The following is a 24,718-nucleotide window of genomic DNA, read 5'->3' as shown; positions in this document are numbered from 1 at the left end:
CTTAAACGTCAATTAATAGGGCAGTTTAAAGAAGTCACCTACTGGTCACTTGTACAAAGAGATACAGCACAGCAATTCAAATAACAGGCTCACTTTCAGCGAAGTAATATCTAATCAGGGTTAAAAAAAAAACTCACAAATACATAAAACAGTTCTATGTTTTGTCGGTATGCAGACACGAGATTGCAAAACCTCAGAAAACAAACACCAAATTTAAAGAACTTATTACATTGCTGAGTTTGGAACTGGAGAAGGAGACGTCATCTTATTTGGAATGTTTGCTTTTTATTCTTTAAGACTGTCTTCCCATGTAGCACAGACTAGTCTTGAACTTGTGATCCTCCTGCCTTTGCCTCCCACGTGCTAGTTGCAGGTGTGCACAGTACACCTTACTGTTGTCATGTTTACGTCGCCGTTTATATCTGTAAGGACAAAATATCCACAGCTTGCTAACCCTGGGTAATGAGTCCACTGTTGTTTGTTGTAACATTCTTTGTGTTTACTGAGCTTTGAATGTTTTCCAAGACACGTAAAAGTATTACTGTAAGTGCTCTTAAACAATGGTAGGTAGGAAGAGGTCCATTAAAAGGCCATTCAAAACATAGCGGTGTATTGCATTTAGAGTACCATAGTGGAAGCTAAGGAGACGTTGGCTAGATAAAGCTTTCAAGCTGCTCTTACGGCAATTCATGTTGCCACCACTCCTGGCAGTACGCTTGTTTCTTGCTTGGAGTTGGAGCTTCCCAACGGTTCTTCTTTTGGCTAAAGCCATAGCTAAGATGAAGTTTCCTGTGTAGCTCCATCAAGCACCCCTTGAAAACAGTTAGTTGGAACAGCTCCAGACACAAAGAAAACTGCATGAGGCCCTCCAATGGCAAGTCGCACTCACTAGGTTCCTGCTATGTTTTTAGCTGACAATGGCATCCGTATCTATGGGTGCAATATGTAGAGCACCCTAACTTTGTTATCCTCTGGGTCTGGCAAGTTTGCTGGGAGATTGCCGCTTTGCCTTCCCAGCTTTAAAAGGCTGTGCTCAGCTCCTCCTTGTTGGAACCACGTCACTGTAGTGTTTTTCACCACTCTGAGTTTCTTGCCTCTATTTCAAGGGGATGTCTGTGACTCATTCAGTCTCTCTGGGTAACACAAAACATTCTGACCAGCACTCGATCTTTAATTATGTTTGAGCAATCTCAGCTTAAAAGGGTAACACTTTTGAAGCCGTCAGGGTCAGGGTGTGGACGGCTTTGGGAGCATTGGTTCCCCTGCCCACAGCTTTTTAAGAATATTTCTAGCACCGAGCTTTACACCCCGGTTACTTTCAACATAAAAACATTTTTGCTTTGTTTTGTTTTGTTTGTTTTGTTCTTTAAGTAGAGGCATGAGGTGGAGCTGCACCACAATCAAAATTGGGAATTTCTGTCTTAACCTAGAAATACTCAGCCCCTCTTGATATTTGTCTTCCATCAGCTGTTTTGAAGAGTTAAAATGTAAGCTATGGTTTTCAAGTTGGTAAGAATGGGCCTTATCCTCGGCCTTCAACTTGCAAGCATGCTGAAATCTCTCCTTGGCAGTTGCATCCACATGCATGCGGTGCTTCAAAGCAGCTTCCTTGGTACAGCAGGGCTCAGCCATAGCCAAGAATGCTGTCTTTATTCTCAGCACTTTTAAAGCCGCTCTTTTGGAATTGTCTTTAAAGACAGTTCACCAGACACACAGGAAAACGCAGCTCATTATTTTAAGGTCACAAGGCATTCCGCCTCCTCTGTCTTCTTCCCCTCTCTATTGTTTTAATCCACTTAGCTTCATCCCCACTCCTTCCTCTGCGGAGACTAGTGCCAGGGCTCTGGGAGGTTCAGAGGAAGACCCGCAGAGCCAGAACTTGGCTGGGAGGGGGCAGGGGAGCTGCACACAGATCCTGGGATGGTAAACTGTAATGTCAGTTTACTTGTGTGTGCCAACTCATTTCATGTACTACAAAGGGATATTCTATGATTTTTTTTTTTTTTGAATGTCAAGAACCATTAAATAAATAGTGGTAAATAGCAAATGCCATTGTCAATAGACGAAAATGCGGCATGTAGTACAATCAAATTTTATTTGGTAGAATGAAATGTTATTTACAGGAAAATGAATGGAACTGGGAACCATCATGTTAAGTGAGAAAGGAAGACAAAAGAGCATGTTTTCTCTCATATGAGAAATTGCATTTGTATTTACAAATATATGTTTAATTTATACATGTCCTGAAAATTGAAGGGAAAATATTTAGGGAAAGAAAGTGAGCAAGCAGGAGAAAAAGGGTGATGTGAAAAAAAATCTACATATACCTGTTTGAAAATGTCTTAATGAAAACCATTTGATTTGTTCAACAAATAAGTGCCATAAAATAAGTATATGTTGAGACTGTTTACTGGTTTTTTTACACAGATAAGTGAAGACAATATTGATAATAGGATTCTATGAAATATGAGTATACTACAAGGATGTTCTGTTTGTAAATGTTGGATTTATTATGTAAATGTAAATACAATCACGAGTCGTATTTAGTTACTGAATTTACACACTATTTGTCATAATCCTTTAAAGATCTCATATAGAATCATATAGAATATTTCTTATGTGTATGTGTCCTTCTTGGGCTAATTAAGGTTGCTCCTTAGTATAATATGTCCATATATGGAGAGTAATGAAAGGAAACACACAAAAAAAGTCCTCTTTAGATTGCAATCTCACATAGGAAAAGTGTTTTCCTCCTTATAGGACAGACTTCCTCCACTAAACACAACTGCCATTCAGCATCCTCCAGTGGCTCATCCCCTTGCTAGCCAAAGGAAAAACTAAAGCCTAAGACCAGCCGTCCCATATGTAGCCACCATGTAAATATTCCTAGTCTAGATAAAATGTGCCTTAAGCATTAAACATGTAAGATCTCAAAAACTTAGGATAAAACAACCTGGTTTATTTCATCTATAATCTCCTATTAGCCACACGTTGAGCTATTTGGATAGGATGAGTTACGTATATCTTGAAAACTGCTTTCACTACTTCCTTCCGCTCTGCACGTATACATCTTACGAGGTTTACCTTCTGCACGTTTTGGTCCTGTTTTTGTTCTAGTTGTGTCTCTACATGGTGGTGGAGCTGCTGTGTAATGTCATGAGGGACTTTCCACAGGCCCCCATTTCTTCCTGGAGGACCAGATGGCGTAGCTTCTGAACCAATATGTGGGAACGAGTTGTGGCATATGGATGCATGAAATACAACTAGAAACATTTTAAAACATCAGCCATGACTCTCTGAAACAGTTGTTTCCCATTTTCCCAATGGAGTATCCATGACGATTATGAAAATTGTAAAGGTGCTCAAAATCTAGACCCAGACTAAGCAGCAACACCCTAATTGTTACAGTTTTTCTTTGTGGTGTGTGTGTGTCTCTGTGTGTGTGTGTGTTTTGTTTATGTAGGTACATGTGGGTGCATAGTATATGTGAGTGTGTGAAGGCCAGATGTCAACCTCAGGTGTTCCTTAAAAGTTGTTTATCTTGCTTTTCTGAGACGTGGCCTCTCACAGGGTCTGGAGCTCTGTGGTTAGGAAGTCCTGAATGGCCCAGGGATTGATGCTCTTGTCTCCGCTTGTTCAAGGCTAGTATGCCCATCCATATTTCTCTTTTGATGTAGGTCCTGGGGACCAAACTCAGGTCCCCATACTTGTATACTTTACCAAGTGAGCTATCTCTCAAATCCCTCTTAAAGAAGTTTTCCACAAACAACACAGTTATAGACACTGCAAAATGGCTGGTAAATGTAAGTTTAGATGATTAATCTTAGTATATAAGTTACTGAGTACAGAAAAAGACAAGAGCCAGGCATATCTGGCCCATGTCTATAATCCTAGCACTTGGAAGCCCAGGATTACAGTGACAGGCCAGGCTAGGCTGCACAGTGAATTCCAGGCCAACCTGTGGTTACTTAGCAGGACCTTGTCTAAAAAATTAAAAAAATAAAAAATAAAAAACTAAACTAAAACTACAAAGTGGGGTAAGGGGAATAAAAGGGAGGAAGAGAAGGAGGAAAGAAGGAAGAAAAGAAGGCCAGGAGGGAAGGTGAGAAAAGCAGGATAGAATCAACTGCTACAACCATCAAAATAATAGAAAAACATTACTAAAAGTCCCACCAATTCAAGCACCACACACAAAAAGATCTCTCACAATTGTGTCTATTGCTGTGATAAAATACCATGGCTAAAGCAACTTATGAAAGTAAGTGTTTAATTTACCTTCCGATTTCAGAGAGTTGGAGTCCATGATGGCCCAGGGAAGGAAGATCTAAGGACTCACACATTGATCCACAACCACGAGGCAGGAAGAGGCACTGGAAATGGCGTGAGGGTTAGAAACCTTAAAGCCCACACCCAGTGGCACAGCTCCTTCAATAAGACCACGCCTCCTAATCCTTCCTAAATAGTTCTAACAACTGGGGACCAAGTATTTGAACATATGACCCTAAGGAAGGCATTCTCATTCAAAACACCGCAAAGGTAAGTTGGTTTCCCCTGTCCCTCCCATCCATCCATCCATCCATCCATCCATCCATCCATCCATCCATATGTTCTAGAGGAATAACTTGTGCCCTTTTTTGGAATCAACTTCCAGACATCTACTGCAACAACAGTGGTGATAGGGAACACTTCAGACATTTCTGTTTCTAAACAGAATCTGTGCTCTGGAAGCATCCGTGGGACGGTTCTAGTCCCCGTCCACATATGTAACAGACTGAAGCGTGGTCCTCCTGTGGGACCTCTAACAGCAGGAGCAGCGGCTTCCTCTGACTCTGTTGCCTGCCTTGAGATCCATTTCCCCTACCTGGGCAGCCTTGTCTAGCCTCAGTAGAAGAAGTCGAGCCCAGTCCCACTTGATGTGCCAAAGCTGGTTGATACCCATGGGAGGTCTCCCCTTCTCTGAGAAGGAAAGGAGGGGTGAGGGGAAGGGAGGTGAGAGGGAGGAACTAGGAGGAGAGGGTAAAGGGGAATTTCCTACCAGGATGTAAAGTAAACACCCTGTAAATAAAAGCACTGAATGAACGAAAAAATAAAATACTTATCTCGGCAGAAATAAATATATAAAGTGCTCTCAAGTAATTTTATCTAACAATGTTCAAGCTTGCTCTTTTTAAAAAGGATAATAAGCTATTGTACTGTCTGTTCTCCATTAATCTAAGCACTTTAACCCAGATTTATATATATAGGCCCCTTTAGTTTTACTCTTTTTTTCAAAAAAACAAGAACTAATTCACACATTTAAAGTGTGTGATTAGGTTAGAACCCCTGAGCTTGGGCAGCTTCACTGCTCTCAGCACCAGGACCTGCTGATAGCCCCAAATAACCCCTGTGCCCTTACCACTTCCGCTTCTTTCCCAGTGCCGACAGCACACTGGGCTACTCTGAAGACTCGTCTGTTCTGAATAGTTATGTCCTCTAGGTGACTAATTTCACGGTTAAGCCATGTTGTAGTTGTACTTGTGTTGGTCAACATTGTCAACTTGAAGTGATCAAAAACAGCCCAGGAGCCCCAGGCACAGCATGATGACCTACCCTCAAACACTGAGAGACAACCAAGGGCTACAGCAACTATATGGTTTGGGGAGTCACTTGGACTATCCTGGCCAACCATTCAAAAAGGTCTTCTCGTTTGCGGTACTGGAATTTTTGTTAATCTATGGTTCTTATGAGAAGCATTGTCAGCTCAAATGGCTTAACTTCCTTTAAGATACACATATGTGTATATGTGTGTGTGTGTGTAATGTACACATAATTCATTCATATATATGTATACAGATATATATGCATAAAATATATGTGCATCTATACATGCACACATGTATTGTGTATACTTTTAGGTAAATATAAAACGTGATTTCTCAAGACTTTATCGAATAACTTTGGTGTTATTTGTCCACCTTCTCCCTGTCTGTATTGATCTCTGCCCCCCACTTCATAGTTGGAGCTCCTCCCTGTCCCTCTCCCCCCTTCACAGTTGGAGCTCCTCCCTGTTCCTCCCCCCCTTCACAGCTGGAGCTCCTCCCTGTTCCTCTCCCCTCTTCACAGTTGGAGCTCCTCCCTGTTCCTCCTCCCCCTTCACAGTTGGAGCTCCTCCCTGTTCCTCTCCTTCACAGTTGGAGCTCCTCCCTGTTCCTCCTCCCCCTTCACAGTTGGAGCTCCTCCCTGTTCCTCCCCCCCTCACTTCACCCTTGGAGCTCCTCCCTGTTCCTCTATTTTCCACTTCAGATCACCTGTATCCTGCTATCCTTTTCCCAAGCCTACCCTACTACACACACGTGCGCGCACACACAGACACACATGAGCACACTTATGGTTCCTTTATACTTTCCCGATTTCTGTGGTTACCCCATGCTGTATACTCACATCTGAGGGCTGGGAGCTAGGAACTGCAGATGAGAACATTAAGGGCTTACCTTTCTGGATCTAGGCTACCTCATCAATATACTCTTTTCTAGATCCATTCAGTCACCAGCAAATTTCATTTTTCTTTACATGTGTATCGTGTATATGAACCATACTTCAATATCTGTCAATCCATTGCAATTTAGGTTGTTTCCATGCCATAGCTATTATGAATAGAGTGAGCACTGCTGAGCAAGCACTTGTGGAGTAGCATATGAGGTCTTTTGGGCATATACCAGGGAGCAGTATATCTGGGTCAAAGGGTAGAGTTAATTTTAGCTTTTGAGGATCCTCTATACTGACTTCCAGATGATATGAAATTATATATGTGATCACAAAAATTCCATCAGAAAAATTTTAGAAACAAGGAACAACTTCAGCAAAGTAGCAGGGTACAGAATCAACTTAGAAAGATCAGTAGCCTTTTTATAAACCACCAACAAACACACAAAGACACCCTGAACACACTCCCATTTACAATAGTATCAAGGATGATAAAATATTTTGGAATAAACCTAACTAAAGAAGTGAAAGACATCTATAATGAAAAATTCAAATCTCTGAAAGACACTAGAAAACAGAAAGACATCCCACATTTATAGATTGGTAGAATCAATGTTGTAGAAATTATTATCCTGCCAAAAGCAATTTACAGAGTCAATGCAATTCTGATCCAAATACCCATGATACTCTTCACAAGAGTAGAAAAAACTCAAAATTCATATAGAATCAGATACGACTCCAATTAACCAAAGAAATTCTGATAAAAAAGAAGATTGCTATTGCAGACTTCAAGATGTTATATATAGCTTTAGTAATAAAAAACCATATGGCACCAAAACAAAAACCAATGCAAATAGACCAGTGCAAAAAATAGAGACCCAAACATAAATAGGGTAACTATTACCCTCTTGTATTTGAAAAGAGTAAAAAAAAAAAAAAAAAAAAAAAAAAACAAAAACCTGGCGATAGAAAGCATCAACAAATGGTTCTGGAAAAGCTGGATGCCCATGTGCAGAAAAAAGTGAAATTAGACTTGGTTTCTATCACCTTGCACAAAAAAATTAGATCCAAGTGGATTGAAGACCTCAATTTAAAACCCAGAGCACTAAAACTGTTAGAAGAAAACATAGGCAGTTTCCATAAGATATATAGGAAAGGGCTTTCTGAACAGGACTCCGTTTACCCAGGAATTAAAGCCAGCAATTGACAACTGGGATCTCATAAAACCAAAGTGTCAGTACAGCCAAGGAAGCAACGAGTCAAGTGAAGAAGAAACTCACAGGGCAGGAGAGAATCTTGGCCAGCTATACAGCTGACAGAGGATTTATACCCAGAAATACAACTAACTAAAAACAACAACAACAACAACAACAACAAAAGAGTCAATGAAGCAAATAATCCAATTTAAAAATGACCTAGGGATCTAAACACAGAAAGTTCTCAATAGAAGAAATAAGTATGGCTAAGAAATACCTCAAAAAGAAGTCATTGTCATTAGCAATTAGGAAATTCAAGTCAAAACAACTTTTTGAGATTTCACCTCACATTGGTTTAGAATGGCTAAGATCAACAAAACATGTGACAACAAAAGCTGGCAAGATTATGGGGAGTCAACAAAAGCTGACAAGGTTGTGTGTGTGTGGGTGAAGGAAACTCTGATTTTTTAAGGCAAGGTCTATGTAGCCCAAGATAGCTTTGAACTCTCAATGCTGTCTTATCTTTCCAAGCACTGGGGTTACAGATGTGTCTACAGTTTTTTCAAACTCTCGTCCAAAGCAGCCCCCAGGCCTTTTTCATTTAAATCAGTAAATACTACTTATACAAAATATGGGTTTCCATGTGACATCTTCATATTTGCAAGATATACTTTGATCACATTCACCTCTCAGTACTTTCTCTCTTTCAGGCTCTTTTAATTTGGTTTATTCCTGTGAATTACCTCACCCCAGAACTAGTTCAGGACAGTAAGCATTCACTGTGAGCTTATGTGCCAAGTGATATATCAGCAGGGAGGAAGAGAAGATATCCAACCTGTCTGCACAAGGTGCAAGAAAGTGAAAGAAATGAGTGTGAAGGGCTTGCTACTCCCTGGTACCAGTCTTTGGTAAGCAGCAGGCCCCTGTGTTCTGCATGCTGCACTCCCACCACTAAGGCAAGGCAGGACTGTGAGCACAACCCACAGGCACTTTACAGAAAGAGCTAGCAGGACTCCTACGGCTTCCCCAGAGCCCTTTCTCTAACTTAGCTATTTCTGGCAGGAAAGGCAGGAATGGCTTCAGGGGTACAGGGCCTCCGAGGGACCCTATTTGGCTTCCTGATAACCAGGATGCGTGGAGGGCAGGAGCCTTTATGACAGCATAAAGGTAGTGACTCCAGTCCATTCCAGGGATACAGGCTTGAGCCATCCGTCTACTGTTGGCATTTTTGTTATTTCCTCTCAGGGGATTTTTGATATTTTTTTCTCTGTGGGCTATATGGGCAGTTGGAGAATCAGGAAAAGCAAATTCCCTTTCCTTCCCTTAACCTAAGCCTGAGATGAAAGGTCCCTGCTTTGTTCTTGGTGGGGAGTTGAGAGTAAGGATGAAGGGTTGAATGGAGAGGCAGGTAGTCAATCACTAAGGCAGCCTACCCATCTCTAGCCAAGGGAAGGTTGCTTTTAATCAAAACACTAAAGATTTATAATGGTTTTTTAAAGGAATTATATTTCTCTTTGACAAAGATTTATACTGAGTTTATGAGTGGTATCAAATAGTCTCGCCTTCATGTCATGTCAGGCTGTACTTTCTCTAATCCAGTGATGTTATCTGCTGAGTGTGACAACAGAAAATGAGGTATTTCTACAGGGCTAGCTAGCTCAGCTACTGTCTTAGTAAACGGCCAACTCAGGAATAGCATCTTCACCTCTACCATAGTCAGTCCTTCTTCCCTAGCATACTCATGCTGTTACGGTGAGCTGGCTAGTTTTTTGTTTTGTTTTGTTTTGTTTTTGTTTTGTTTTTCCCCCTCCTGTCAACTTAACACAAGCTACAGCCATTTGGAAAGAATCAATTGAGAAAATGCTGCCATAAGATTTACCTATATAGGCAAGTCTGTAGTGCATTTTCTTGATTAATACTTGACATGAGTCAACTCAATTCCCTGGGCTTGTGCCATCCCCTAAGAAGGAACACCTGGATGGTATAAGAAGGCAAGATGCACACGCCACAATGAGCAAGCCAACAGCAGCACTCTCCTCTGGCCCTGCTTCAGTTTCTGCCTGCAGGTTTGTGCCTGACTTCCCTGGAAGACGGACAACGTGCTACAAGAAAACCCCCTTTCTCACCAGGTTGCTTCATGGTAGCCTCATAGTAACCAGAAGAGAATTTGTGCCAGGAACGGAGTATTGCTGTGACTGACCTGACCATCTGTTTTTAGAAGTTTGGTGGCATTTGAACTTTTGACTGGAAAAGCCACTGACCTCTCAGAACTCTGTGAGAGTTTGGAATACAGACAATGCTGAGAACAGTGCAAACAATAATAACTTGGTTCATGAAGTTTCAAAGGGAAAAGTGAGAGTCCCGTAAAGATTCCAGGGGGCTCTCCTGTTGGCTGTGTTTCTTAACAATTAGACTTTATTATATAATCCAACAATCTTATATAAGAAGCAAAAAGGGTTAAAGGGAAACAAGAGTAAACCATCTGGTATTTGTTCCACGGGACATATTCCCAGGTGTCTCTGGCCTGCACTCTGGTCTGGCTTGTAAGCTGGTCTCTCCCCAAACCCACGTGTGATTCTGTTTTAAAAGATGTAGCCAGAAAAAAAAAAAAAAAGATGTAACCTTCTCCTCTCTCCTCCACCTGTGTCTCTCTCGGGCATGCGATGGCCCATTGGCCCGTCAGGGTCAGGATCCTTGCCCCTGTCAACGTTCGGTTAGAGACACAATAGCCTGGCTGGAGTCCCCTGGGCCACTTCTTGAATTTCAGACCCAGGATGGCTCCTTTCAGTCCATCCTTGGTGTTTCAAAGGGGCAAAGCCAGCCAAGACTGCTTTCACTTGGGACAAAGCTTGCAATCCTTCCCACACTCCCTGGTATTTTGAACTGAGAATATGTGGTTCTGCCACCCTGGGACTGAAGAATCAGCTGTGATTAACGAGAGACTAGCATCACTGCAGTGAAATCTATTCTGGAGTCAGCCATGGCTGTATATTGTGCAGGCAACCAGACTCGGTAATGTGGAAGAGTTACCCAGCTGGTACTGGTTTTGAAGGCATGGGGGCAGGGCTGTCAGAAAGAGCAGATGAGGCTTGGTATTGTTAGAGGCCAGGAGAAGCCAGTGGTGAATGTGCAGGCTGAGTTAGTAGAAGCACCAGGATTGAAGGGGTCATAGAAGTTGAGGCTTGGCACCATGTGACATGGTTAGAGTCCCCAAAGGGAGACCAGGAGAGGTTATTGGTGATGGTGCAACCCAGTTACAGTGAAGACCCCATTGCCAAGTTATAAAGTTGAGTCAGCCTGAGCCTAGGAAACAGGCTACAATGTAAAGGGTAGAGCTGAAGAAGTGGCACAGGCCCCTTGGAGTCCAGAGGATGGCATTTGGGTAACAGAAGTCTGACACTGAGCTTTATACTGGTGGAGTTTGGTTTTGCATCCTTACTATGCTGTGGTTTGTTCTTCCCTCTTGGATTAAGGTAGTTTTTTTTGGGGGGGGGTTGTTTGTTTGTTTGTTTGTCCTTTTAATTTTTTATTGCAGCCCATTGTTAAAACACATTTCATTTTTACAAAGACTGGGTATTTCAGAGAGATGCTGGATTTTTGTTTTTCTTAGAGTGACTTGGATATTTTAAAGAAATTGAACTTTTAAAGTGTTTGAATTTTTAAAGTTGGTGGGACTTTTAAATGTTGCAAAGTTTTATATTGTGATATTATTATGACATCTTGGGGGCAAATCAGAAATAAAACGTTATAGTTAAATATTGATGTGTATCAAGTTGACAAAGTCAATTGTGCTGGCTTGTTTTTGTCAGCTTAACACATGGTAGAGCCATTCTGAAGAGAGAATCTCAAGTGAGAAAATACCTTTGTAAGATTTGCCTGTAGGCCAAGTCTGACGTGCACTTTCTTGATTAATATGATTTGGGTGGGGTTAGCTCACGAGGAGAGGAGCCATTCAGGCTGAGAAAACCATGGAGAGCAATCCCGTAGGCAATGTTTCTCCATGGCCCCTTCTTCTTCTTCTTCTTCTTCTTCTTCTTCTTCTTCTTCTTCTTCTTCTTCTTCTTCTTCTTCTTCTTCTTCTTCTTCTTCTTCTTCTTCTTCTTCTTTCTTCTTTGCCTCTAGGTTGCTGCCCCAACTTCCCTGGAATACTAGCTGTACTAGAAATAAACCCTTTTTTCCCTCAAGTTGCCTTTGGTCATGGTCTTTATCACGGCAATTATAAAAGTAACTAAGACACATTGTGTGAATAGTTGTATAATTAAAACAAAACCAAGCCTTAGAGTCAGGCATGGTAGCGGATGCCTGTAATCCCAGCACTCTGGGAGGCAGAGGCAGGCTGATCTCTGTGAGTTTGAAGCCTGGTCTTCAAAGCGAGACCAGGAGAGCCAAGGCTACACAGAGAAACCCTATCTCAATAAACCAAAAAATAAAATAATAGTAAAACTTTGCCCTTTCTGGTATGTTTGAATCTCTTATTTAAGTTTTTTCATTTTATATGTATTTATGAATGTATGTATTATATGTATTTATTTTGTTTATATGTAGAGGAATTTTAATCCAGCAACATGGCTGCTCTTATCACATCTAAGAGTAGGGGAGGTGGGGGAAGAGAAGGAGAGAGGGAGAGGGATGGAGGAAGAGAGGAGGCGGTTTACTGGGACAGTTGGACAGAGGCAGCATATAGAGAGAGAACAAGCTAGACTCAAGTGATGACAGAACAAGCCAGATAATGAGGAGCCGGATTAGAACGTATTGTCAAAGTTGGTATGAGGCCAAGCAGAGCAGTCCAATCAGAAGCTGAGAGAAGTCAGATTGAATTAGTCAGCTTGGAGAGGAGTTTGAGCTAGAACAGCTGAGGTGAACTAGCACCCAGAGTTCAGAAAGAGCTTGTTCAGCAGTAAGTCTCGGAGGCTGAAAATATTCTAGGCCTAGATTAGGTTGTATGGAGGCTAGAAGCTTCCAGGACTAGACCCAGGTTAGCAGACAGAGCCTCCAAAACAACAAATTGCATCAGACAAATAAAAGATACTTTTAATCTAGTGTACTTTTACATTTATATGTATATATTTCTATGTATGTGTATGGGAGCCATGGGTGATGATCAGCCGCCAACAGGCATCTATTCTCTTTTTGTACCATGCAGAATCCAGGAATCAACTCAGGAAATGAGTGCTACACAGAACAATGTTTGTTCCTAAGAGGGTTATTTCACTACAGGTCAGTAAGGTTTTGCAGACCAGTAGTTCATTACATTAGAAGAGGAGAAACTGGGGCAGCAAAGCATCATTTAAAGTTTTGTAAAATTAGGAGTGTTAACATTTTGGTGTGTAGTACAAATCTTTAATGGGCAAAGTTTACAACAGTATATTTAAAATTTCTGGTGGGCAGTGGTGGCGCACGCCTATAGTCCCAGCACTCAGGGAGGCAGAGGCAAGTGGATCTCTGTGAGGTCTAGGTCAGTCTGGTCTACAAAGTGAGTCCAGAACTGCCAAGGCTACACAGAGAAACTCTGTCTTAAAAAACAAACAAACAAACAAACCAAAAAACCAGAAAAAACCAAAAGAAAACAAAACCAATAACAAAAACAAACAAGATTTAAAATTTCATGTGATTTGGGATATGAAAACACTGTATACATCTAATCAATTTGTGTATTTATAGTCTGTTTGGTTTGTTTTTACAATATATAACATGCCGGGTTTGATGGGATGTGCCTACAATGCTGGCAGAACTCAGTACCTGGGAAGCACAGGCAGGAATACTACAAGTTTGAGGCCAGGATGGAATAATAGGAGACCTTATCTCAAGAAAAGAAAAAAAGAAAAGAAGGAAGAAGGAAGGAAAGGAAGGAAGGAGAGAGGGAGGGAAAGGAGGTACTGCACTCTCTAGGTTGTTCATGTCAGACTCATGAAGCCACAGGAAGTGTTCTGGAAAGACTGGAGGGGCACTGCACCACCTGTGGCTTTCTCTCTAGTGTAAACGTCATTAATCGTGCAGTGCTACTGCTAACTGGCTTCTCTCTGGTGTGAACGTCATTAACCATGCACTGATGCCTTCATCCTGTTAGTGTACAGAGCTCATAGGAGTAGAGCGCTCCCGTGTTTAGACCTGGGCATGGTAGTGCTCATCTGTAATCCTGAAAATTGGAGGCTGAGGGGGCAACTGTTGCACGCCAGGCTAGGCAAGGCCAGACTGCAAGACGGTTGAACCCCCAGTGAACCTGTGTTTGTTTACTGATAAAGGATGAGAGCAGAGCACACTAGTTAGTATTCCCATGTTGATTGTCATTAGTAAAAGTGCTATGTTTGTTCAGTCGCTGCTTCTTTCCACATGGATTTTAAGGTGTTATTTTTAAAAGGAATAGAACTCAGAGAGTGATGGAATTGAATGAGGAAGAGCTGGTTCATGCAGATATAACTTCCAGTTCTAGGCCAGCAAAAAGAAGATTCTTGTTGGATTTGTTGAAAGGCTTTGAAAGGAAGGAAGAGACATTAGTGAGAGTTTCCCTCAGATAAAACATGTTTTAGTTTTAAAGAAACCCTGCTCAATTCTGTTTCCTTAAATATAATATGAGTAAAGTTAGGACGGGAGCTGGGAACATTGCTTTTTCCCAAGAATTTTTTTCCTGTCAAACTCCCTATTGTTATAATGCATGTGAGGACGGACACACACACACACACACACACACACACACACACACACACACACACACACACACACACACACCTACATTAAGTGACATGCCAATCTACCTTTTTCTTCCTGGGTAAATGCTGGTTAAGGATAGCACTGGGTTTTTACTAACCCAAATCAGATTTTGTTAATGCAATAACCTACCTGAGACAAGACACATTATAAACATAAGGTTATCTCAGCTCACAGTTCTAGGTGTGCAAGATCTAGGTACCTTGTCTGGTGAGCCTTGGTGACAGGGTTCCAAGCCACACAGAGTGTCACATGGCAAGATACAGGAAATACACATGTCTAGTTGATCACTCTCTTCTTAAAAGCTATCAAAATTGAAGCGAAGGGGCTCTATCGTAATAACTGTACCTAATCCTAATAATGTGATCACCAGAGCACCCTCCTCTAGGCGTCACAGCTGGATCAAGGTTCCACCTTTATAATTCCTCATAGCAGAGGCTCAATTTTAGTATCGGAAACCTTGGAGAGCACTCACACCACAGTTAAGCCACAGCATTCATACTCTTCACACAAGGTGAAGAATAGCTGTCTAGACTTTACTTCAAATTTTACTGCACTTCTAAGGCAGACAATTTTGAAAACACCACAAAGAACACAATTTAAAAATTGCCAATTTTAACAAACAGGAAAAATAAAACCTTAACTATTAAAGGTAAATTTTACTAAGACGGTAATAGTTTGAAACGGGTGGGTAAAAAAGATTGAGAACACTTAGGCAGAAACAGAAGACATTATGGAAAAAGTATAAAGATTCCAAGTTATCTAGAAAGAACTGGTAATTAACAGACTGGAAGGGGTTGGAGCTGCAGTGCTAGCCCACCTGTGGAGAGCGCCTGCTGCTCTTGTGGAGAGTCTGCATTCAGTCCCTAGCTCCCACATGGTGGACCCCGACCATCTGTAGTCACAGTTCCAGGTAACCCAACACCCTCTTTAGCTTGTCCAGGCACTGCATGCACAGGGTGGACACATACACATTCAACCCAAACACTCATACACATAAAACAAATAAAGACATCTTAAAAAACCAAAAAGGCTGGCTGCTCTCCTGCATTACGAATCATGCTCACTTACACCTGTGGTTGTTGCTATGTACAAAAGAAACAATGCTCAGCATTCAGCATGTAGAGAAAAGATACTAATTACCACGCTAACCCAATACTTTGCCAGTGAGCAGGTGGCTTGACAAAGTGCCATCAAAACCCACTTCTCAATTTCTGTTCATTTCTTTAACTCCCCAGGGAGTGTTTCCTTTTTGGAAATAAATCTGCTACCAATCTCCAGTGGAAAACTCCACACTACTGTGGTAAAAGAAATGTGTAGTCACTACACTTTAGGTGGCTAGAAACAGACTTAGGAAGACAGCTGTCTCAAGTCTAGGGACTTGAGAAGAATCTGGTATTCAAAATCTGATGGACATTTCTTGAATAACAAGTCTCATGTGACCAAGGTCTGTGAAATCAAGCGTGCTGGTGACAAATAGCTTTGAAAAATACTTTTAGCATGCATGCATACATACATACATACATGCATGCATACATACATAGATACATACATACATACATACATAGATACATACATACATAGATACATACATACATACATAGATACATACATACATAGATACATAGATACATACATACATACATAGATACATACATACATACATACATAGATACATACATACATAGATACATACATACATAGATACATACATACATACATACATACATACATAGATACATACATACATACATAGATACATAGATACATACATAGATACATACATACATAGATACATACATACATAGATAGATAGATACATACATACATACATACATACATAGATACATAGATACATACATACATACATACATACATACATACATAGATACATAGATACATACATACATACATACATACATACATAGATACATACATACATACATAGATACATACATACATACATAGATACATACATACATAGATACATACATAGATACATACATACATACATAGATACATACATACATAGATACATACACACACATACATACATACATACATACATACATAGATACATAGATACATACATACATACATACATACATACATACATACATACATACATACATACATATAACATCAGACTTAGTGCTCTAGTAGTAGGAAAAAGAAAATGATTTACCTTTGACTCAGGATTTTCAAACTTCTCGGACCACAGATCCAGGTTGTCCAGGGTCTTCCGCTAAATTATTACTAATCTAGAGCAGTAGTTCTCAAGCTCTGAATTGCAGCCGCTTTCACCAGGGTCGAATATCAGATATTTACCTTACAATTTACAACAGTAGCAAAATAACTGTTATGAAGCAGCAATGAAGATAATTTTTGGTTTGGGGGTAGTACACCATGAGGAGCTATATTAAAGCATTGTAGCATTAGGAAGGTTGAGAACCACTGATCTAGGGCACACCAAGGTCAAACAGGGTCATCCTTCCACCTAAACTTACATAAACTAAGGTAGTACCATTTTATAGTGCTTGGTGTGGTGACACACACATGTAATTTCAGCTACTTGGGGGCTACACTGGGAGGATCATAAAGTCAAGGCACTGTCCCAATTAAAAAAAAATTTTTTTAACCAGACTAGTTGGCAAGAGAAATGTGTTCAGCAAGAGACTAGGTGAGTGAATATGATTTAAATATAATATGCACATGTACAAAGTGTCATAATAAAACCTATTATATACAATTAATATTATATATTAATATATTATACTAATAAAAACATGAGACAACTAATAGTGAAGAGTAGAAAAAGGAGGGCTATTCAATGTGTCCACACTGGAAAGAGGAACAAGAAAGAAAAAGGGGCCCCGAAACTCCCAAAGCCATTTTGTGATATTGACATGAAATTTAGGTTTAAATAGAGGGCATGAGATATATATAATCAATTAGTTCTGGTCAAGAAGTGGTTTTACTCATCATTGACTAAACTCTATAGTCTGTTTTCCCAGGTGGTCTGTTGTCAGTTTAAAATCTTTTACTGGGAGACAAGTTTCTCCTCTGGAAAGTACCAGTTCCAGCCTTTCTCCTCCTCCAGCATGAGATTTCTGAGAATTTTTAAATCCTTTGCAGTGCTTTGTTTCCATAGTCTGACTAGCAAAGGGAGGTATTAAGTATTTCTCTAGGAATGTCTCCCCTCCTGCGCTCCCCAACCAAGCTATTTCTAGAAATTCTATGAGCAGCCCACCTATGATAGTGTAAATTTAATTCCATCCAATACTGTCTCCAGGACCCATTCCAGAACATTCCTTCCCCGATCCCAAACAATATCCGATACTATTATTCCAAACGGGCTCTAATGGGGTACAGTTGGCACAACCCCAAATCCAGTGTACAGAAAGACAGATGAAGACAGACGTCAGTGTGCCAGTTCCCAGAACTGAGCCAAGTCCTGCAACTGTTCCGGCTGCTACTGAGCACTCTCTTAGCCAGATGGCCAACTCCAGCAGTTAGTATCTCAATTGTTTATGTGCATTTTATTATTAGATTTTTATTTGATGTCAAAGAGAAAGAAATCATGACATTTGCAGGAAAATGTATGGAACTGGAGACCATTGTTTACAGTAAGTGAAATAAGGCAGAAGTCAGAAAAACAAACACATTGTCTTTCATGTGTGGAATCTAGATTTAACTTTAAAAAAGAATTAAAAGCGTGTTTGTTTATTTATGTATTTATCGATTTTATTTATTTGTCACTTTATATCTTGATTATAGGCTTCTCCCTTGTCCACTCTCCACCCCTCCCTCCCTTAGTCCTCAGAAAGGGGGAGCCCTCCTACGCTAACCTCTGACCTCAGCCTATCAAGTATTATCTGGACTGCCTACATATACTTCCTTTGTGGCCTGGCAAGGCTGCCCCGCTGGGGGAAGTGATCAACCACTGGGCACCAGCATCCATTGTCAGTAGTAGTTCCTACTCCCCATATTGTGTGACCTACAAGGACACTGTTCTGCCTATGTACTACATCTGAGCAGAGGGTCTAGGTCCTCACCATTCATGGTCCTTGGTTGGTGCATCAGTCTCTGCTGCACCCCCCCCCCTCCAGGATTCGTTAGCTCCATTGGTTTCCCTGTGGAGCTCCTGTCCCCTCAAGGTCCTTCAATCCCCCAGCTCTTCCATCAAACTCCCTGCGCTCCACCCTGAAGTTGGACTGTGAGTCGCAGCATCTAAAAAGCAGATTCTTAAAGGACACTTAGCAGAGGAAAGTTAATCCAGAGAGAAAGACTGTATGACGTCAGCTCCTGGTCTCCAGAGTGTTAGCACATAAACCATTTTATTTATTTTTAATTCATTTACTTATTTATTCTTATGTATATGACTGTTTTACTTGCATGTATGCTCGAATATCACACACATGCCTGGTCCCTACAGAGGCCAGAAAAGGGTGTCAGATCCCCTGGAATTGGGGTTACAGACGGTTGTGAGCCACAGGTGGTGCTGATAAACTGAACACAGGTCATTTGTAAGACCAGCAAGTACTTATAACCACAGAACCATCTTCCAGCCCCACAACATGCATTAAGAAAGAAGAGGAGGATGAGGAAGAAGAGGAGAAGGAAGAGGAAGAGGAGGAAACACCAATACAAATGTGTTTTAGGAATACTGAGAAGTTGCTTATCAAAACAAAAGGAGGATGCTTTTTACATAATGTTTTATATCAATCAAGGCATAAATGTATCCAAGTAATAGAGGGCATAGCTGTGGTTACTATAGATAGACACAATCACAGGAAAAGGAAGTAACAGCTTTTTATAGGCAAACATTTTATTGAATTATTTAACTATGCAAGATATCTCTCCTTCAAGGAGATCACAAAACCAACACATTCAAAACCTTTAAACTCTTCAAAGGGACATTAATTTCCTCTTAGCATGCTTGAGGATGCTTCTAGATGCAATTAACTCAGTCTCAGCTTCTGCTGGCATTATGGAGAGCATCCATGATGGTTTTATTGTAGTCTGCAATCTGTTTCATCACATTCTTAATAACTGGCTGGTAATCACTCTCTTGACTCTTGGTTGCTATGACTAATTACATGAGTTAAGGAGGAACAATGTCAGTAAAAACAGTAGTCTGTGACTCAGAAAGGAACTGAAGTAGACTGGGTATTTGTCACAGTGTTTGTAGACAGTACAGGAAAAGTACAGCTAGAATAAATTTAAGGTATAACCTTATTTTAACAAAGCATAAATTGAAACAAAAAGGCCAAATAAAAGTTGTTTCAAAAAATTCACTTGCAGTGTAAACACTTTCGATTTTTTTAAACGTCAGGTTGCTCAATCTAATTCTACTCTCAAAACAATCTAGAAGAACTCTGTCCTGTCACACTTTCAAGAACATCTCGAGACGTCGCTGCTTTTACCCACTCTGCTACATGGTGACTTTATATCCCGCTTCGGGCAATTCTCAAAATCAGTTTTCTAGTAGATACTTGGAGTAAACACTAACTACTAAAGAGCAGGAAATGATGCAAATCTTTATGACCCCATGTACTTAGCTCAGAGCTTTGCACATATTAAGCATTCAGAAAGGACATGTTGGTCGAGTTTGAAGGAAGGATACACTCTTTCATCACAAAATTGTTCTGCTCGAGGTGCTGCCACTTCCTCTCCAAATTTGTAAGCTAGAAACACAAAAAGTGAATGTTAACTGATTCAAAATCATTACACATCTTTTTGAGAGGGTATAAAAGAAATATCCAATTTTAAATCTTACCAATTCCTTGCATTCTAAATAAACTGAATGTTACCAGGAAGAAACGTAGGTCAGAGGAGACAACAGCATGCATGTGAGACAATGCTAAACTCTATAAAAGGTTTTACTGCATTTATTTTAATTACAAAATAGTAATAATGTTTATTATGTCAATGAACAGCCAAAATGAAAGTCAATTTATGATTTTCCTAAAATGACTTTAAAAAGAAAAAAGGGACACAGTGGGACTCTCTCTTTGAGTTCTGGAAGTCTAATGCCACAGAGTTAATATATATTCTACCACTGTCAAAGGTTCAGCCATATAGGAAAAACTTCCTTACTTCTAGTCTAAGTTCCTGCCTTGTTCCACAAGCTGTGATAAGAACAGAGCTGCAGTGTGAAAAGTGTAAGAGAGCCTGTAAAAAGCTGGCACTGTTACAATAATTTCTGCATCAACAGGAAACCAATGTGGATATTAAATTGATGGTTGCTTCCTCAGAAGACAATTTCACTGTTATAGAATTAAACTGTTTTTCTGATTTAATTAACCTTGTAACTCTGGGCTATGGTTTTTCTTTTTTAAGACACACATAGTTTTCCCTAAGCAAAGACTGTCTGAAAAATGAAGTACTAAAATAATAATCTCCCTGGCTATTTCAAAGAAGTAATGAACATGTAAAAGAATATGTAATTGAAGAAGCAAGAAAAATGTTTCTTCTTATTCTAATGTAAGAACTAATTTCAGGGCGCACATATCTATGCTATTGTTTCCTCCAGAGAGATAAATGTGGGTATGAGGATGGAATCCTAGTTGACTGTGTGAAATATATGGTCCTTGAGTGAGGACTTATTAAATCAGATCTCTCTGTCACAAATAGATCCTGGAAGTTAGGATGGCCCTAAAGGAAGCGGTCAGCACATTTTGGCAATAAATCTTTAATAACCTTTTGCAAAGTCAAGTACCAGACATGTTCCTTTTTGTTCTCATATGTCAACAAACCTCTTAAGTGCTATATAAATGATATAAGAATCACATGTCAAATTCCTTTTACATTATAATCCTCATTACTGATTTGCTTTGACACCTACCATAAGGTAAATGCCAATCTTGAAAATCTTGTTTTCTCTCCACAGCTTATTCAAATAATATCAAATGAAATTATTTATAGATATATAAAAACTCTTTTAAGAAAACAGTGATAAGACTTAGTGACAAGGATTTGATTGTTAGACAAGATTGATAAAATATAAAAATATAAAGATATATTTAAGTTATGGCTTTTGTTTGATCTGTGAAAAACACAACTAACCCATGGTGTCTGCGCAATGCCTCACATCATCTGTGTAGTAGAAGAGGAATGACAACAGTAAAAAAATAAGAAAAAAAAAAGAAAAAGAAAAAAGCAGCCAGTCTTTTTCTCCTATGAATCATTACAGACACTGTAATGTCGCAAAACTTTTCTTACATTCTCTCTAGTACTCATCCCTACTCAAAAAAGCTTTTACACTGTCAATTGCAAGTCTATCTTTAGGTTTTCCCATTATGAAATAGAGACAAACTTTTATAAGACTCTACTTCTTACAGCAGAAATATAACTATCTTTTTAAAATAGTTCATCCATACAGTGTAATAGCTGAAGAAAAAATTTAAAACATGCTAAATGTTTAAGAAAATGTTTAAAGACTGTTTTTAACAAAATTGTTTCATTTTTTATAAAAATTATGATGTGATGAATAGATGTGAAGAGGAAAATGTCTTCAAGCCTACATATACCAATGCGTTAGAAATGTTCATTTCTGGGTAAGGGGGAAATAACATGATTTTTGTTTTTGTACTTGATCATCTACCATGTAAATCAGAGAATTTCATGCATTTAGAGTCTGATGTCGCAGCCTGATTAGACATGACCATAACCAATCAATCCTTTCCTGATCGTACCTGCTCAATTTGAATACAACACACATGGTTCATTTAGTAGTTAGAAAATATTTAGTGCATACCTGCCACATGCAAACTAGTAACATGGTGCTAGAGACAAAGTAAACTATATAGACAGTGTACCCTGAGAGCCCATAATCTGTAAGACCTCAAACACTGTTCAGACATGTACCAGAGGTGAGGGATATGAAACTTACTGTAGTTATGTGTCTACAGACATATGAATCAAGAGCTTCAAGAACAGGACTGCTCTTCATAGTGTTATTAGAACAGCTTATGATTAGAAACTACTGAAATGTTCAATAAGACACTGGTTCTATAAACTATGCTGTACCATGTCGTAGTATATTATATATGATATCCAAATGCACACTGTGGTACGCATACACACACATACACACTAAGTAAATAGATGGGCAAATAATGGATGAATGGATGGACGGATGGACAGGTAGGTAGGCAGGCAGGCAGGCAGGCAGGCAGGCAGGCAGGCAGGCAGTTGTGCTTTGAGATTAGTGCTGTTTTTAGTCTTCATCAGTGCTTCTTCTTGCACTGGGGTTGCAGTTAATGTAGACTTTTGGGGGGGCCAGGGTGGAGCGGGGGTTTGAATCATGGTTTTTCTGTGTAGCCTTGGCTGTCCTGGACTTAATTTGCAGATTCAACTGGCCTCGAGCTCACAGAGATCCGCCTGCCTCTGCCTCTGCTTTCCTGACTGTTTGTATTACAGGTGTGCACTACTATGCCCAGCTAATGTAAAGACTTATAAATGGACAAAGGAGAATAGGTGACTAGGGCATGCTCTGTCCTAACAGTACATCTACGTCACAAGCTTCTATCAAGGCTCAAGGAATACTGTGGAACTAAGTACACAGAATATAAATGCAGAGGTTGTGGAAGAGTGCTGAAAAATAATGCTTTCTGGAAATGACACAACACCTGACTCATGGACTCACTACATCTATGTGTACAAGACTGGTCCCATCAACACAGTTTACCAGGGCCACCCCTGACTGAGGGAATATGGGCACAGTCAGTGGGTACTGCAGGAAGGAGTGCCATTTCTTAGTGGTGGAGCCACTGATAAGTTGCCCCTGCCTCACTGAGCTATGAGAAAGAGGGGGCAGAAAGAGTTTAAGAGCCAATGGGGATGGAAGACGTCGAGGCAACAATAGTTCCTTCCAGACATAAGAGGACTGAGGTACATAGGAACTCACGGAAACTACGGCAGCATGTATAGGACCTGCACAGGCCCAAGGCAGCAGGAGTCTCAGTGTGGAGAGAGAAAGCAGACATGAGCTAACCCAGAAGCTATCTCTAAGTATCAACAGCCCACAAAGGAAAAACTAGTTTCCAATGAAGTCTCACTGGGTGTACAAACTACAATTAGCATCAGGCCCAAAGTACATGGCTAACACCAAACAAACTCAATACTTTTACATAGTTTTTGTCTCCTAATGCTTTGTTTGGGCACTTTTTAAAAAAGACTTATATATACAGTGTTTTGTCTGCATGTTCACCTGCATGCCAGAAGAGGGCACCAGATCTCATTATAGATGGTTGTGAGCCACCATGTGGCTGCTGGGAATTGAACCCAGGACCTTTGGAAGAGCAGCTAGTGTTCTTAACCTCTGAGCCATCTCATCTCTCCAGCCCCTATTTGGGCACTTTTATCTTACTTATATGTTGCTTATCTTGCTTATATGTTTTCCAGTTTTCTGTTTTTATAGTATGTGCCTGCACGCATACGTGCATGCATGCGCGTGTATATGTGTATACACATGCACATGTGTACATACACACACACACACACACACACACACACACACACATACACACACACACGAGTCTTGTCCTCTTTGTTTTTTTTCCTGTTTGTTTTGTTTTATTCTGGTTTGTTTGTTTTACTTGCCTGTTTGAGAGAGAAAGATGGTATTGAATTGGATGAGTGGGGAAGTAGAGACAATCTGGGAGGAGATGAAAGAGGGAAAACCATAATCAGAATGCACTGTGTGAAAAAATTTATTTTCAATAAAAAGTAAGTTGCCCACAATCTAGTAAATAACACCTCCCCCACTCATATGCAAGCAATCTTAAGCTCAGTGGGTACAAAAAAATGTAGCAAAGTAGGGCTTAGTAGGAAGAAGGGGTTCGGTGGGGTGGGGGAGGAAGGGGCTGGTGTGTGAAAGCTCCATAGACATGTATGAAAGTATCAAAGAACAAAAGTAAATGGGAAACAGCAACGAAAAGTCCCAAGCTAAATGCACAGGAAATATGTGTGCATATACATGTACGCATGTGCATATAAAAGTGTCTATGTGTTGTTGTGTACATGTGTCTTATTTAATTCAAAACAACGATAAATCTGTCTGTCACTGGAGTTTATGTTATATGTAGTTTTGGTGGGGTTTCAACATAAGTTTGAAGTTTCTGTTTACTTTCAGAGCAATCACCAGGGTAGCGGCAGCGGCCATACTCAGGAGCTCACATCCTATAAAACTGGCCTCTCATTCAGGTCCACCAAAGGACTAAGACAGAAATTAGTTCATACTAAAGTACAGAATTTCACTGTTTCAAAGCCAAAAAAGAATAGAAAGCTTATAAGGTTGGTCTAAAACCAAAATGAAACAAGAACAAAGTTGTTTGGAGTAAAAAACACAC

General features: G+C 40.2%; 1 protein-coding gene across 1 annotated transcript in view; it reads right to left on the bottom strand.

The window, feature by feature from the left end:
* Window positions 1-18,996: 18,996 nt before the first annotated feature.
* Window positions 18,997-24,718, bottom strand: part of Ift74 (intraflagellar transport 74) — an 86,755-nt gene continuing 81,033 nt past the window's right edge. The window contains exons 18-19 of the mRNA XM_051164294.1: window positions 19,990-20,050; window positions 18,997-19,454 (exon numbers count right to left, since the gene is read on the bottom strand). Of these exons, the coding sequence (XP_051020251.1) occupies window positions 19,336-19,454; window positions 19,990-20,050 (180 nt within the window). The 3' untranslated portion in view covers window positions 18,997-19,335. The remainder of the gene's footprint in view (window positions 19,455-19,989; window positions 20,051-24,718) is intronic.

This window comes from Acomys russatus, chromosome 2 (assembly GCF_903995435.1).
Source record: "Acomys russatus chromosome 2, mAcoRus1.1, whole genome shotgun sequence".
Taxonomy (NCBI): domain Eukaryota; kingdom Metazoa; phylum Chordata; class Mammalia; order Rodentia; family Muridae; genus Acomys; species Acomys russatus.
This window is presented reverse-complemented; position numbering and strand designations above follow the sequence as displayed.